Source organism: Urtica dioica, chromosome 11, assembly GCF_054948205.1.
Source record: "Urtica dioica subsp. dioica isolate 48M chromosome 11, U.dioica_male_clone48M_v1_H2, whole genome shotgun sequence".
Lineage (NCBI taxonomy): Eukaryota > Viridiplantae > Streptophyta > Magnoliopsida > Rosales > Urticaceae > Urtica > Urtica dioica.
In genome coordinates, this window is record NC_142766.1 from 2,811,188 (window position 1) to 2,827,086 (window position 15,899).

Below are 15,899 nucleotides of genomic sequence, written 5' to 3' on the forward strand. Positions count from 1 at the left end.
TTATTTGATTCAAGTAAGAAACACACACACATGAAGAGCTGTATATTACTCTTGTATGATAAATTGACAGCCATTGATGAACCAGATTAGACTTCATTCCGAATTCCTACAGTGCCCTTATCCAGCTAGACAATTTTTCCTTATACACGTCTCACGAGTTCACATTCAGTTTCGTCTGCATAGGGGCCTTTATGTAACTCACTCCTACGCTCGCCAAAAAAGATTAGGACATAAATGTCATTATCAGATATTTTTGCCACCAAATCATACCCTTTTTCCGCGTTTTTTTTCTCTCTTTTATTTTTCTGCTCTCTCTCTCTCTCTCTCTCTCTCCTTCTTCTCCATCTACTCTCTCTCTCTCTCTGGATTTATTTTACAATCAAATTACAGAAAAAGTTTCGACTCTTTCTCTCACTAATTTCCCCCTCAGGAAATATCTGTCTCTAGGGCAAATTAGAGGAGCTCAGCCTGCAATGCGACTATCCTGATGCTACTGGGATCGAAAAACTCGTAGATTGTTTCAATGTCTGTACACATCTCCTCGATCTGTCACTACTTACTCGCTTATTTTTTTCTCCTTTTTTTCGTTAACTGGCGAGTTTTTAGGGTTTCATAAGTCCCCTAAAATTCTCACTGATTTTCAAGGGAATGCTTGGCATTATTGCAAATATCCATTGTTTTCAATCTAATATTTTAGATTTATTTTTCCGTAAATTTGTTTTTTAGGCATTTCTACAAAAGGTCTGGGAGTTTACTGAATTAGACTAGGAATCGATTGTTCTTGGCTGTTTTGAAGGATTTAGTATAAAGGAATACCCAATGTCTACGATTTTGTCTGAACATTTTTTTTTTTAATTATAAAGATGGCAATGGGGTTTCTAATTTCGCTTTTGGGGTTTTCTTTTTCAGATTAGTTTACTTTTACTAGTAAAGCTTTGAGTTTGAACGGTAGAAATGTAGAAACGAATCGTTAATTGGTCTTTGAAAAAGTTTGAATCAGCCCAGATTTCCATTGTTATTTGTATATCTGTCTTTCAAATTAATTAATTAATTGATAAGTGTCTACTGGTCAGAGTTCCGGACTTAATTTGATTGGGGGAAGATAAAAATTACGTGGCCATAAATACTTCTATCATGATGGTATTGGTAGGATACTAGAATACATCATCAAGAGTTAACTTTCTGTTACAAAGGTCTTGTCAAAGTTGAACTATAGCCGAAATCTGATTATTATTGTTATTGTTTTTATTATTAATACTGTGTCAATGTGAACGAGAAACTAAATTACGCCTTAACTGCTGTATCATGGGGACTCCCGGTATATAATTTGTTCTGCACAAACTATTTTATTTTTCTGTCAAATTATTGGTAGCAGAAAGTTTTGTTGATTTGTTTCATCAATCATTGGTGTGGATTCAGGTTCCTCTGAAATGTTGAAACGCAGAGCAAAATGAGCCAGTCAGAGATTTCAATGATGAAGCCTTCTCCTATTCCACTCGCTACTCTGATCGGCCGCGAGCTTAGGAACGAGAAGGTTGAGAAACCGTTCATTAAATATGGCCAAGCTGCGTTGGCAAAGAAAGGGGAAGATTACTTTTTGATAAAACCTGACTGCCAGAGAATTCCTGGGAATCCATCGACATCGTTCTCCGTCTTTGCGGTAGTGTTTCCATCCCTAGCTCTTCCTGTACTTTCATCACAAGGCTATCTCATCCCCCCAAAAGGAGGAGGAGCAAAATAATACCTCATGGAAAATACAAAAGAACGACATAACTTGTTTTTGACAGACGAACCGTTATAGTGTTTAAAATATCTCCCTTGTGTATGTTTGGTTATGATACCCATTAGGGATTCTTGATCGGCAGATATTCGATGGGCATAACGGTGTATCAGCTGCTATTTTTACGAAAGAGAAGTTGCTGGACAACATATTGAGTGCGATCCCAGAAGGAATCAGCCGGGAAGAGTGGCTCCAAGCGCTTCCCCGGGCCTTGGTTGCCGGTTTTGTGAAAACTGACATTGAATTTCAGCAGAAAGGCAAGTTTTCGAGCTTGCTTTCTCTTACTTGCATTAGCATCCCGTCTCGCTGTCTGGTCTAAAGATTCAAGAGTGGTTTAAAACAGGAGAAACTTCCGGGACGACTGTGACATTTGTGGTGATTGATGGGTGGACGGTGACTGTTGCATCGGTCGGGGATTCTCGGTGCATTTTGGATACCCAAGGAGGCGTTGTTTCTCTACTAACGGTCGACCACAGGCTCGAAGAAAATGTTGAAGAGAGGGAGCGTGTAACCGCAAGTGGGGGCGAAGTTGGTCGACTCAATGTTTTTGGCGGCAATGAGGTATTATTCCAAACTGCCCTTATCTATTTTATTTTATTTTTATAAATTTATTTCCTGGGTACTTTGTGTAACATTAATGTGGTTGATAGGTTGGACCCCTTCGCTGCTGGCCTGGGGGATTATGCCTTTCTAGGTCAATTGGAGACACGGATGTGGGTGAATTTATTGTTCCTATTCCTCACGTTAAGCAAGTGAAGGTGTGTTCGTAGAGACCTATTATTGGCAATGCCTATATTTACTGGAAATAGGTATCTCGTTGTATTTATTTACTTGTCTTTTTTCCTTCTACTATACAGCTTTCAAATGCGGGAGGGCGATTAATAATAGCTTCTGACGGGATCTGGGACGCACTGTCTTCTGACGTTGCCGCGAAAGCATGCCGGGGACTGTCTGCAGAACTTGCTGCAAAGATGGTTGTCAAGGTGATTTCTACGAGGCTCAAAATTCATGCGATTTGGTGTTGTTGGTTTTTCATCTCATATTTTCCGCTGCACGTCTCAGGGAGCCTTGAGATCGCGGGGCCTGAAGGATGACACAACTTGTGTCGTCGTTGATATAATCCCATCAGACCTCCCCGTCTTACCCCCGACGCCGAGGAAGAAGCCAAACGTGTTTGCTTCGCTCATCTTTGGGAAGAAGTCCCATAATTCTGTGAACAAAGCTAAGCTTTCTGCGGTCGGAGCTGTGGAGGAGCTATTTGAAGAGGGCTCTGCAATGCTTGATGAGAGGTATTGTTATCTTTGTTTCTTCTCTATTCCGTGATGCAAGGAAGATTTGCGTTCGGTGATTAAGTATCTACGATGGAAATGCAGGCTAGGTAAAGATTTACCGTGCGATGGGAACTCCGGGATTTTCAGATGTGCTGTGTGCCAGGTGGATCAGCCTGACCCATTTTTCTCTCCGGCGACCAAGCCATGGGAAGGTCCTTTCTTCTGCCCAAAGTGTCGAAAAAAGAAAGATGCCATGGAAGGGAAAAGGCCAAGCCGACCCACGCTGATATAGTCATTCATCTTTGTTGCCTCTCATATTCCATTATTCTTTCTCCTGCCAGTGTGATAATACGTAGTTGGTTGGTAGTTCTCTTTTCTTTTTTCTTTTCTTTTCTTTTTTTCTTTCAAGGTGGTGATCATTATTATAGATGTTTGTAAGAAATGAGGTTGAGGTGCGAAGGGCTAGTAGAGAGAAAGAAAGCTGTTGACAAATTGTTAAAAAAAGTTTGTGTGGGACCTGGTTTTTATGCTCAGCTGTTGGACTGACTAACCGAAGAACACGAACAAAAGTGGTGTCCGATGATATTTATTTGATGGATATGATTTGATTGCTAACAGGCTTGTATTTGTAAGTAAACAGAATATTGCATACCGAGTGATATGTTCATATGCTTTGATATGATACCTTTTTTTTTTTTATATCCACTTTGCAAGCTAACTTGCAATTCCTTGTCTGTTTTATTATATTTTTCTTTGCCCGCATCATCTGTGTCGTGGATGATACCAAGCAAATTTTATTAATTATTAGTTATTTGATCAGTGTCCACGAAACCCAGAAAATTGGGGTTCATGTAACTGTGTTTTAATTGTAATGACAAAGAATTCAATTATCTCAATGGACGTTGAAAAGCTTTGTGTTTGAAATTGTGTTTCATGGAACACATTTGATGTGCGGGGAACAATTTTAGTTTGGAGGCAGCCATTGAAGCTGGATGCCGTAGGTCCAATCGGGGACGGGTTTGTCGGGGGCTATGTCGACGACGGAGGTGTAGGCGGTACAGCCACCGGGCCTGACCCGAATGAAGTGAGCCGACATACTCGAGTCCTTCAAGAAGTGGCAGCACAGCGTCCCGCGGCAGGCGCCCTGGGCCTCGAAGCGGCGGCACAGGCTCGTCTCGGAGCAGTTGAGTGGGGACCGCAGGATCGCGGAGGTGCAGTTGAGCAGCATCACTGTGTTGCGAGCCGACACGTTGAACGGCGACCCCTCCCCCAGCCTCAGCCCCCCCACCGCAAAGTCCGACGTGTAGCACGCGTCCGACCGGATCTCGGGCGGCCTTATGGTGAGCGTGCGCGCGGAGGAGTCCATCCCCTGGACCTCGTACCGGGCCCCTCCTCCCGCCGAGAACTCGAGGACGCCGTTGTCGCAGCTCAGCTCGTACCGTGGGTCGCCGCAGTTGCTGCCTGCGCTGAATGGCTCGCGGATTTCTATGCCCCCGCATTCTTTAGGACATGTTTGGAGGGCAAAAAGGGCTTTTGGTGAACAAGCTAGAAGGAGGAGTATCAGAATGCCCATCTTCCTCTTGCTCTTCGTTTTGCTGAGTTGAGTGCAGAGTGTGGACATATTTCTCTTCTATTTATAACAAATCCTTGACGTTTGGTTACTCTTTCAACTAAATTATATCCTGGATTGTATAGTGGTAGTAGCATAAAAATGAACATCCTTTATTTCTTTTATTATCAATGGAATGATTTTGGTGGCGAGACATCTGTCAGGACTCTCGCTTTTTCCTTTTTCTTTCTAATTTGTAAAGAAAATGGAATGTTGACACCCATGAATCTTTTAAGTTAATTAGATTATTGTTAGAATGTTTAACTAGAATGTACTTCTAAGCATTTCTATTTTCGGTCTACAGTTTTTTTTTTTTTTTTTTTCAGTGGAGATTGAACCCACGACCTCCACACAGGAGGTGGTGTGAAATTACCACTAGGCTATCCTAGGTACCACCGGTCTACAGCTTATTATATTATATATTTAGATTATTGCAAAAAAAAAAAAAAAATCTTATATGTTTTAATAATAAACACATCGATCTACATATCTAGTGGTTGAACTACCCTCACATAAGATGAAATCTGAGAGGAAGAAAATAATATCATCTAAGCTAAATTATTGGGGATCTATTTATCTAAACGTTGTGTATCTTCCGTATTTCATGCTGTTATAAATGTGAGATTCAGTATTAAGTTAGTTTAAAATTTAGTTTTTTAATTTATGTCGACATTTTTTATAGGCAATTGACATTCATTGGGGTACATAATTTTACTCAGTACTGATATTTTGAAAATCAACCTAAAATATAAAATGGGGACGGATTTTAGAGTCAGCTCTCCATTGCAAGCTCATAGTCTCACTGACCGACCTTGACCTTTCTTATTTTGATGTCACCCGATACTTTCCGTTTCTACATTAACCTGTATTTTTCAGTAGATAGATACTATATACTATAATAAGAGTCCTCAGAAATATAAACCTGAATGAATAAGGCTTTCTATCAAAGTATCAAACTAGTAGAGACAGGGTTGGAAATAATTACAATTTTGTATGAGGGCTCATGCAAAAGTTTAAGCTACAGGAATGGTTCATTAAAATGATCTTTAAGTTTGAGCCATATCACCACTGAAATAAAATAACACGTGGACTTGATCAGTTAATCTGCAAGCCAACACGTACAAGGTACTTTTGTCCTTTGGTTCTTAAAAATATAAATATACCTATCCCACTTTCCATGTTTACTTTTAAGCCCCACTTACTTACTACCCCTCCCATTTCCCATAGTGGCCTCCAATCATGTGTAGACATATTATTAACAATGTCTATATTTGAGTACTGGCCAAATCTAGAGAAAGAAAATGAGAAGATGCAAATGCCATTTGCTCTATGTTGCAATATTTTCGTAAATATACATAATCGTTCAAGTAATACGATTGTAACTACGAGTCTATCTGACGAGGATTAATTTAACCGAATAATTAAATTAATTATCCACGAATTGAACTCAAGATTTCGAAAGAGATTATTAACTAAATTGCATAAATAAATAAATCACGAAATAAATATGGATGAACGGATGAGTAGAAGCCAAGGGTAACGGCTTCACAAAACTCTCATTTAGTTTGGATTCACGTAAATAACGCTCGATTTACATACTCCTATTTCGCTAATCACATTGACGTTAATCGTGTTATGTAAAAACCCCTTTTGAACTGAATTTTCACTCTTTGCGAGATAGCTTCCAGTGCAAGCAATCTCTATGACCTAGCTTTGTTTGTGAATTTGAGCAAGAAAAGAGAAAGAGACACAACCTTTTACCTTGGTTCGGTCTTGAGACCTACTCCAGCATTCAAAGTCAATCAACTATCAACGAAGAAAACTCTCAACCTCTCATCCGATACAATTCTCTCAACACACCCCTCTTGATCTAAGTTCTAACCCCATAACTTTCTCTCAACACTCTCAGTGTTTTCAGAAAAGTAAAAGTGTAAAGATGATTACAATGCATGAAAAACCGACAAGACTATCTTATTATCTTATTCATACGCCCGCCTAAGGAAGCTTGCAAGCTAAGCAATCCCTCGCTGATGATCCAACGGTCCGGTTTGCATCCTGGTTGAGCTTCAGAAGCACGCCACATGTAGAAGAGGATATCAAGGCCTAACTAACTAACAAATCATATCGCTAAATCTCTCTCGAGCATCGAACAACCTAGGCCTATGTCTGAATTTTATCTCTCGATCTCAACTACTCCTAGAAACACAACTACCATTAAACGCAAGAACATACGCACGACTCCGTAACAACCTAGCTATCTCTAGTCATTAGGAATGTATTACAGTAATTTAATTCAAGAGCACGATCAACTTAATCTTTCTCAAACATCAAGTCAATTCTAATATAATGAACGAGGTAGCTAATCACATTCAAGCATTACGATCGTAATTAAATTAAACAAAGCAAGATGGAGTGAAAATAACGTCCGCGCTCGTGCAAGAGACATGGCCCACCACGCTCATTCGCACGTTGACATCACGTAATGTACAAACTGTTCTGAAATGAGTTCATTTCTGCATGGCGCGCTATTGATGCAGTGCAGTGCAGTGCGCCGATATTTGCGGTGCTGATATCACTACCCGAAATGCTCTGTTTGATGTCTCGGTTACTCTATAACGTCTCGGGATGCTCCAATCACGTCCTATACATCAAATTGTCTCTCTAAACCTGAAAATCACTCACAAACACTAAAATTTACTCGAGATAAGGAAATGGAGATAAAATGTGGCGTTCATACACCAATTATTTCATTGACTGCTCATACACCAGGTTCTGAAGAGATTAATCCACGTTCTAGGCCGGAATGGATATCACTTATTGAAGAATAAGGATTTGATCGATTTCCTCAAAATCATCGAAGGGAATAGTTAATGATTTATCATAATTTTGTGACCTTGTTTATGGCTATAATTGTGATTTTTTTCAAATATTTAGCGATATAAGCCACACAAACATAAGCATTTGCATTTTAGCCAACGTTTTGTAATTTTTTCATAAATAGCCAAAAATATGACGTAACAAATGTTATTTACACATATTTGCTAAAAATTTACTGTGTATATATATTTACGTTGTTATTTACCAAAAATTAACGAAACATTCGCTATTTAGAAATTTTTAACGTTCGTTTCATATGGCTAGATAGCCCACTGTATCCTTTTTTTTTTTGGATGAAGAGTTCTATGTCTGGGAGTAGTTTTACAGAAGTCAGCATGTAGTCTTCGTGACCAAGGCTGTGATTGTAAAACAAAGGGCATGTTTCTTAGTGTAGATCTGTCCCCTTCTGCTAATGTGGCTTGTGTTTATGCATAATTTTTCCCACCCGAAAAATGCAACCAAATAACACATCGGAGTCAGTTAACCATCCACGGCTCCAGTTGAATCCAACCCACCGCAGCCGCCCGGCCTCCGTGAGATTGTCCAGCCCAACCATAGTTCATCTCATTCCTAGTCCCATACAGCCAACAAATAAAACCCATACTCCTACAGACGAGGATTGCGAACCAAGAAGCAAAGCCCTTAATTTACATGGTTTCAAGCGCGCCCAAATCCCTTTTACTTGCAACTTGCATCTAGTAATGCACATAAGAAATCGGAAAACCGGGACAACGAATTTTTCAAACCGTCGCTCCAATTTAAAACTGTCCTTTTTCATTGTTCTTATTCAGATAGTCGGGTAAACAAAGAAAATTCCATGGTTATCACGTGCTTAGAGGGCTTCCCGCTCGATGGCCGTGACTCTCGCCACCCGACGACCCATGCTTCACAACTATGACATCACCTCAGAATCAAGCATATTGTTCCAAAATAGTGGCTTTATGAATTTGCTAATATAAACTACACTAACTCATTGTAAACTTACAAGCTCGATAGAGTAGTCCATGGATCGTTCACATCATTGCATGCCATGGAAACTAGGTAAAGTTAGTTTACAATAACACGAATGCTTGGTTTATAATATTCTTAAATATTTAGAAAATCTCAAAGCACGCACAGCTAAACCAGCAAAGATGGAGTGCAGTTCTAACAGAAACTGAATCGGTAACATAAGATCAGCTTGTGTTTTCTTCTTTTCTCTTTGAAATACACCAATGTTTTAAGTTTGCAATACTTTGTCCAAACTAAAACAATCCCTCTCCTGCCAGTAAAAAAAAACGTGCATGTCAAGACAAAATGCCAGCAAAGGAAATTGCATGTTAACTACATCGAGACAGATATCACATTATATTAACCTCAAAAGAAGTAATTTACATCGACATTTCAAGATTGTCTAAATAAAGGTTCATTCTCTTGTTGGCAAATAAAAAAGTATTCGAGAAAAGCTTACTCAAATTATCAAAGGAGATATCGCTGACTTTTTCTCCGTCCTTAATGAGCCTCAGTCTACCTGAATAATGAATATTAAAGCAGCAGTGTGAGGTTTACCAAGTATAATTACCTCTGACAACTAATTTGGTGTAAAATATCATCATGTTTTGGTTCATGGACAATAATCATGAAATACAACTTTTTTTTTTCTAGATCACATATTGAGAGACAGTCAAAAACCTATTAGTTTAACCATATATCTGAATCTGAACTTCCAGAGAGAGCTAGTGTATTTTCATCCAGGCTCATACAACCTTTTTGACAAGGTTGAATCAAGCCTCCTAGAATAATGTTTCATAATATTATATTTGAAAGGGGTTTGCGATAGAAAATATCAAGACCACACGCTCGTAAGAAAAGGAAAGACACGAAAAAAATTAAAGTGCGGTCAGCGTACCATCGCGACGAACACATATCTCCGAAATGTATTTAACGTCGCCATTCAAGTTGTCATTGTAAACTCTTGTTTCGAGCTCACCTTCAACATAGACCGACGAGCTGCATCAAATTCAAAAGCTTCAAGCATTAGCGAAACTGTAAAGAGGAATCAAAAGTCAAAACCCAGTTAAATCAGTGACACGTCCGATGCTTACTTCTTAACTAGATTCTGAATTGCGTAGGTCCCGAGCTGCTCGTTGTGCACAGCGATTCGGTGCCACTGAGCAGGCCTAGCCTCGCCCTTCTCAAAAGTTGACCTTTGGTCAAACATGCCTCCGGTCCCAACTGTGAATATTGTTAAGTTCGTCCCACTTCTCAACATCTTCTGCACAGGAGCTTGCCCTACTCTTCCACAAAGTATTGCCTGACAGAAAACAAACCAACGAATGATCATCAAATCCCTAAATCACACAAAAAAAAACAACATGATGAAAACTGAGCTATCACACACATTATAGATATACCTTATGAACACCGCGGAAAAGCCAGCCCTTAGTGGGATCCACTCCCTGAGGCTTCAGTTCCTTGTCTTTGTCGCCAAGCAATTCGTCAAACACACCGCTCTCTTTTCCGTCATTCTCGGCCGTATCAGATGAGAACCACAGCTTAGAGGTCCTTTGCACACCCGCCGCTACAACAGAGGACAAATAATCACCGTTAGTTAGTCCGAAACACGAAGCCTGATAATCACCAAATACTACACTGATTTTATCATAACAATACATATGTGCTTACCACTGAGTTAACCCCTATTCTCAAAAGAGTACACTGCTATTTGGACACAGATTTATAGCTACAAAACCATTTAAACGATCTCACCCCCCAAAAATACTCGAAGTATACTAAAACCGTATTTAACATAATTGATCAAATATAGATAGAATAAGCTATCATCAAACGAAAGTAAGAACCAAAACCTCATACAACGATGCATATGAGCTCAAACCCGGCGAGAAAAAGAAAACACGAGCCTGTGAAAGTGGGAACGAACCTTGAGAGGAAGATGAGGCGAACGAAGGAGCCGAGGTTAGCGAACGCCTGGACAACCTCAATCTCGCTGCAAAAGAAGCCATAGCTTTCACTCCGAAAGAAACCTCAGAAATGAGAGAGAAAAGTGGAAGTGAAATGCGAAGAAGCTTGAAGGAGAGCAAGGGTACATGAAGGGTTTTAGAGGGACTCGGACGTGGGCCAAGAGCTCGGATTTTAGTCCAGCCCGTCTATCTATTGGGCCAGGTCAATTACTTCAGAGCTTTTGAGGAGAGATTTGCACAAAAGTCATTTCTTATGGACAAAATTGCAGCTATGTCATCTCCAAATAATGTGTTGCAAGTCACTATTACCAATTATTGGACTAAAATACCCTTACTTAAAACAACAACAAAAAACGTTCTAAGAAACACTCACGAAGAAGAACGACGAAGATTCTCCTTCCAAAATCCGAAGTCGAGCACTCTAAAACGAAATTGCCGTTCGAAATCGAAGGTCCAGGTCGAACGGCGAAGATTTTCCGGTCCAAAAACGTGTTCTCCGCTCTCGTCTTCACTCGGCGTTCGAAATCGAAGGTCAAAGTAGAACGACGAAGAATCTCTGGCCAAAATCCGTGTTCTCGGCTCCTCAGCTTCGCTCGCCGATCGAAATCGAAGGATGAAGTAGACACATGAGAAATTGGAAGTGCCTCCTCGAATACTTTCACTTCCAAAGCCAAATTTTTCAGGTTCGAATATTTGATTACTTGTTTCTGGAAACTGAAATTGAAAATTAGGTTTTTGTTCTGCTGTATGATCCAATATTTTAGAATGAAAAAAAAAATGAAGATTCGTAGGTTTTTCTTTTCAACTCAAAAAATTGAAATTATTCCAACGATATTTCTCGGCAATTCCTTTTTCTTCTTTCACAGCGATTATTCATAATATTTTCCTCAGCAATTCTTCGTCATCAACATTGATCACAGGTATTGACTACTCGAATTTCATTATTTTTACAAACAAACGTATTTAAGTAAGAATAACATTATTAGACTCACAGAGAAATAAAGTAGATTCACAGTCCAAAGTTCAATAGATTGAAAGTAAACTCATAGTGAATTTTGGGTATCACATTGCACTAAAACGAAGTTTACAATTGCATGATATCACAATGATTGATTCATTCAGCAACACAAACGAATTGTATTCTTAGAATATTCAGGGTAGACTGACAGTGACGCATATCTAAATAAAATGTAGACTTACATACCAAAAAAAATTCAATTCATCATAAACACGGCTAAAAGTAAACTCGCATAACAAATTACAGATAGTGTATAATCACAGATAGTGTAGTGTATACACACAGATAAAAAAAATTATTACACTTAAAAGAAATTTGATGATGTATAATATATGTATATTTGCAGGGTTAATTTTGATAATGGAAAAGATCCCAATTATTGTAAATTATGGTGGAATTTGGGATGCTGATTACATATACATCAACAACAATGCAAAGATTGTGCTATTGAGTCAAGACTTGAGTTACATTGAGCTCATTACGAAATTATCAAATGAAGTTTTCAATGAAACAAAGCCGAATTAAAAGTATCATTTAACACAGAGTATAAGGGTTTAAGAGGAATGATGATTGAAAATGACGACAATCTTGAAGTCTTGATGTACCTTCTGAAGAACGATGCACAGTACAAGAATTGTGCTTTAATCGTGGAAAACGATACAACATCAAATGAAGACAAAGCTGAAACAAAGAGAAAGGGGAGAGATGAGAGTCCTAAAATGGAAGAAGATGAATTTTCAACAAAAGGAGAAGCAGAATCTCCATTTCTGGTTATTCCAGAAAACAATATTGAAGACTTGGAAGAAGATATGATATTTCGTACTAAAAAAGAGATGATTGACAGACTCTCTATGATGGCAATGAAATACCACTTTGAGTACAATACTACTAGATCAAACAAGATTGCATACAATGCAAGGTATGTATCACTCAACTTAAGTTATATAATTGTGAAACATTTCTGTTGAATGTTAGAGTAATAACTACTCATGTTATAAGTCTTGGTTTACTGATGAACATAATTTAATACATTTGTCTAATTTATTATAAAAATAAAAAACTAATAAAGATGCAACTTATATTTCAATACAGATGTGAAGAATTTTCGGGCGAGGTTGACTTGTGGAAATTGTGGAGGAAAATGACACAACAAGGCAAGTTGCAAGAATGCTCCAACTTTCAGCAAAAAGAGTAAAGAAAATTGACAAAAAAATATTTGATTTTGTAATAACAGATATGATTATGTAATTTTTGGTGAATTCTAAATTGAGAACTAATTTTTTTCAATTGGGAATGGCTGAATTCTCAAGTTTTTGGTGAATTATCAAGTTTATAAGTACTCATTTCTCTTTCTTTTTTTGTGAACAATTTGGTGGACTATAGCTGAATGTTGAATATATAGTTTGCATAAAAAGTATTATGTTAGGAGTTCTGGCTAGATTTTGGACATATGATCAATGTAGACACAACGGTATCTTTTTCATAACCAAAGTAGACTCATAGATATGAATGTCAATCAAGCATCTGAATAAGGTAGACTCAATGGAATATTTTCTTAACCAAAGTAGACTCACGTATCAAATTACATAAAAATTCATAAGGGTCTAATATAGATTTATTTAAACACCAAAAAGTAGACTCAAGGAACAAATTTCAAACAGTTTGAAGTGGTTTAACAACACAATATATGTTTTAAACTAATAGATATGAATGCCCATCAAGAATCTGAACAAAGTAGACTCAATGTAATATTTTCATAATCAAAGTAGACTCACATATCAAACTACATAAAAATTCATAAGGGACGAATGTAGATTTATTTAAACACCAAAAAGTAGACTCAAGAAACAAATTTCAAACAGTTTGAAATGGACTAACAACACAAAATATATATATTTTAAAGTAATAGATATGAATGTCAATCAAGCATCTGAATAAAGTAGACTCAATGGAATATTTTCATAATCAAAGTAGACTCACATATCAAACTACATAAAAATTCATAAGGGACGAATGTAGATTTATTTAAACACCAAAAAGTAGACTCAAGAAACAAATTTCAAACAGTTTGAAATGGACTAACAACACAAAATATATATATTTTAAAGTAATATATATGAATGTCAATCAAGCATCTGAATAAAGTAGACTCAATGGAATATTTTCATAACCAAAGTAGGCTCACGTGTCAAATTACATAAAAATTCATAAGGGACTAATATAGAATTATTTAAACACTATAACGTAGACTCAATGAACAAATTTCAAACAGTTTGAAGTGGACTAACAACACAAAATATATATATATTAAAGAAATAGATATGAATGCCAATCAAGCATCTGAACAAAGTAAACTCAATGAAATATTTTCATAACCGAAGTATACTCACGTATCAAATTACATAAAAATAAAGTAGTCTAATATAGATTTTTTTATACACCAAAAATTAGAATTAAAGAACAAATTTCAAACAGTTTGAAGGGGACTAACAAAACAAAATACATATAATTTAAAGTAATAGATATGAACATCAATCAAGCATCTAAACAAAACAAATTAATAAAAATTAGGGTAGATCCACACTTAATTATTTACACAAACAAATAAAGTCAAATCAACATTTAAGAAACTAGAATTGTACCATACTCAAATCCTTATCCTTTTTTACAAAACATATTTGTAAATAGTTCTTAATAAAATATTATGATAATTAACAGAATCTCATGAATAAAATAGAAAGACCATTTCAGTTAGTGATATAAAATCTAATACTAAATACAAAGATTATTACAAATCTTGAACTTCAACAACGAGAACGAGTGTAAGTGCAAGTTCCAGATCGACAAATGTTCTCAAATTGTTGATCTCTATAACTTCCATCCATGGCGTGTTTCCAAAGCTGAGTGTTGTACTTCAACCGGAGATTATTGATGCCTATTTCCTCGATTTGCATAACAGGGCGATTTGAAATAAGTAAATCGGCAAATCCAACAACATAGATACCTGAATCAAAACTGAAAGACAAAAAACAAAATAAATATTACAGTAATTATAATGAGTAAACTAACAATGATAAAATTCAGAATATAATTGATTACTAAACAAACAAAAAATATAAGTTACAATGAAAAAAAATAAAGAATGAAAACAACTTACAAATTTATTCGTTTTGGTGTATCAGCAAAAACCAAGTCATATGGCTTGAACACATTTGGGACAACTGACTTCTTATTCTAATTTTTTTTATCTTAGAGAGCAGTTTAGGCATCTGTCTACAATACATTTCACACTTTTCATCAAATTATTGTTCTCACGACCAATAGATGAATCAAAAACTATTATCTTGCCACTGACTGACTCTATGGGAAACAGAGACTAATGGAAAAACATATCTGCTCCATCAATTGAAATCTTGAGGGGAATAAGAATAAAATCCACATCTTTCCAATTCTGTGTGTTTGATATAATTTGTCCTGTTAAAAATAAAAAAATTATAATTATGTAATAACCAATAGAAACTATACTAAATATATAATAAAATATATAACCAAATACAAACCTTTTTATAACATTCATGAGATAGGACTCAATCTCAGCAAGGAAATTAGAACTTTGAGGTACGTTTTCATCACAATACTTCGAGATGTTTACATCAAACATAATATCGGTCATTGTAACACACAACTGAAAGCATTGATGGTATACAGATTTCATCCTAAAATAATATGCAAATATCTCCATGTTCTGCAAAATACTTCATAAAATATATCACCAAAACACCTTCCCAGCCAAACGTATACTCGCAGTTAATCTTTATAATAACAAACGTATACTCACAGTGAAAAATTTAACACAACAAACGAATATTCACAGTTTATCAGAAATTCCTAGATAATACAACAGTCTCGGGCTTGATTTATCATAAATTCAATTGCACATTTCAACAAAAATCAGAAACAAAAATCGGTTCTTCGCAAATTATAATCAATCCATTTCAAGATACAAACATAAGCATTAACACATTCAGAAGCACAAACGATGAAGAACCCTAATACAAAGCCATTGTTACCTGATTGAGCTCGCTCGCGCACCGAAGAGCTTTCTCAGCTTCCTCGTCGAACTTGGGTCTCCACTCCATCGATTCGTCCATGGCTTCTCTGTTAGCCAAATCGCCTGCTCCGGCGAGCACCACCACCGGATCCGGAGAATCTCCGCGATCCCGAACTCCGGCGAAGGAGGCGATTGTGAGTTCGTCGTCGGCGAGGAAGAGGCTGGTTCCGCCGGAGACCACCGGCGACGAGAACGAGAGGCCCTCGGGGCTGTGGTCGACGGCGAGGCTCGGGAGGCAGATCGAGAAGGAATCATAAGTTTGGAGAAGAGGAT

General features: G+C 37.3%; 3 protein-coding genes across 4 annotated transcripts; 1 reads left to right on the forward strand and 2 right to left on the reverse strand.

Moving 5' to 3' along the window:
* Nucleotides 1-327: 327 nt before the first annotated feature.
* Nucleotides 328-3,748, forward strand: LOC149380678 (Protein phosphatase 2C family protein). Its single transcript, XM_089630645.1, has 8 exons — nucleotides 328-525; nucleotides 1,420-1,660; nucleotides 1,866-2,037; nucleotides 2,124-2,341; nucleotides 2,431-2,538; nucleotides 2,638-2,763; nucleotides 2,843-3,069; nucleotides 3,154-3,748. Exons 2-8 carry the CDS (start codon nucleotides 1,451-1,453, stop codon nucleotides 3,341-3,343), a joined length of 1,251 nt encoding a protein of 416 aa, XP_089486771.1. The 5' UTR covers nucleotides 328-525; nucleotides 1,420-1,450; the 3' UTR covers nucleotides 3,344-3,748.
* A 201-nt stretch (nucleotides 3,749-3,949) lies between these two features.
* On the reverse strand, nucleotides 3,950-4,753 carry LOC149380679 (wall-associated receptor kinase-like 20). The gene has a single exon (XM_089630646.1). It carries the CDS (start codon nucleotides 4,670-4,672, stop codon nucleotides 4,016-4,018), a length of 657 nt encoding a protein of 218 aa, XP_089486772.1. The 5' UTR covers nucleotides 4,673-4,753; the 3' UTR covers nucleotides 3,950-4,015.
* A 3,730-nt stretch (nucleotides 4,754-8,483) lies between these two features.
* MTSSB (mitochondrially targeted single-stranded DNA binding protein) lies at nucleotides 8,484-10,623 on the reverse strand. 2 transcript variants are annotated; one of them, XM_089629691.1, is made up of 7 exons: nucleotides 10,458-10,623; nucleotides 9,931-10,097; nucleotides 9,622-9,830; nucleotides 9,426-9,526; nucleotides 8,988-9,047; nucleotides 8,770-8,798; nucleotides 8,484-8,715 (listed from the first exon to the last, which is right to left on the reverse strand). In XM_089629691.1, exons 1-6 carry the CDS (start codon nucleotides 10,537-10,539, stop codon nucleotides 8,782-8,784), a joined length of 636 nt encoding a protein of 211 aa, XP_089485817.1. In that variant the 5' UTR covers nucleotides 10,540-10,623; the 3' UTR covers nucleotides 8,484-8,715; nucleotides 8,770-8,781. The 2 variants fall into 2 exon arrangements, with proteins under 2 accessions (XP_089485817.1, XP_089485816.1); XM_089629690.1 differs by having other exon boundaries at nucleotides 8,484-8,798.
* Between the last annotated feature and the right edge of the window lie 5,276 nt (nucleotides 10,624-15,899).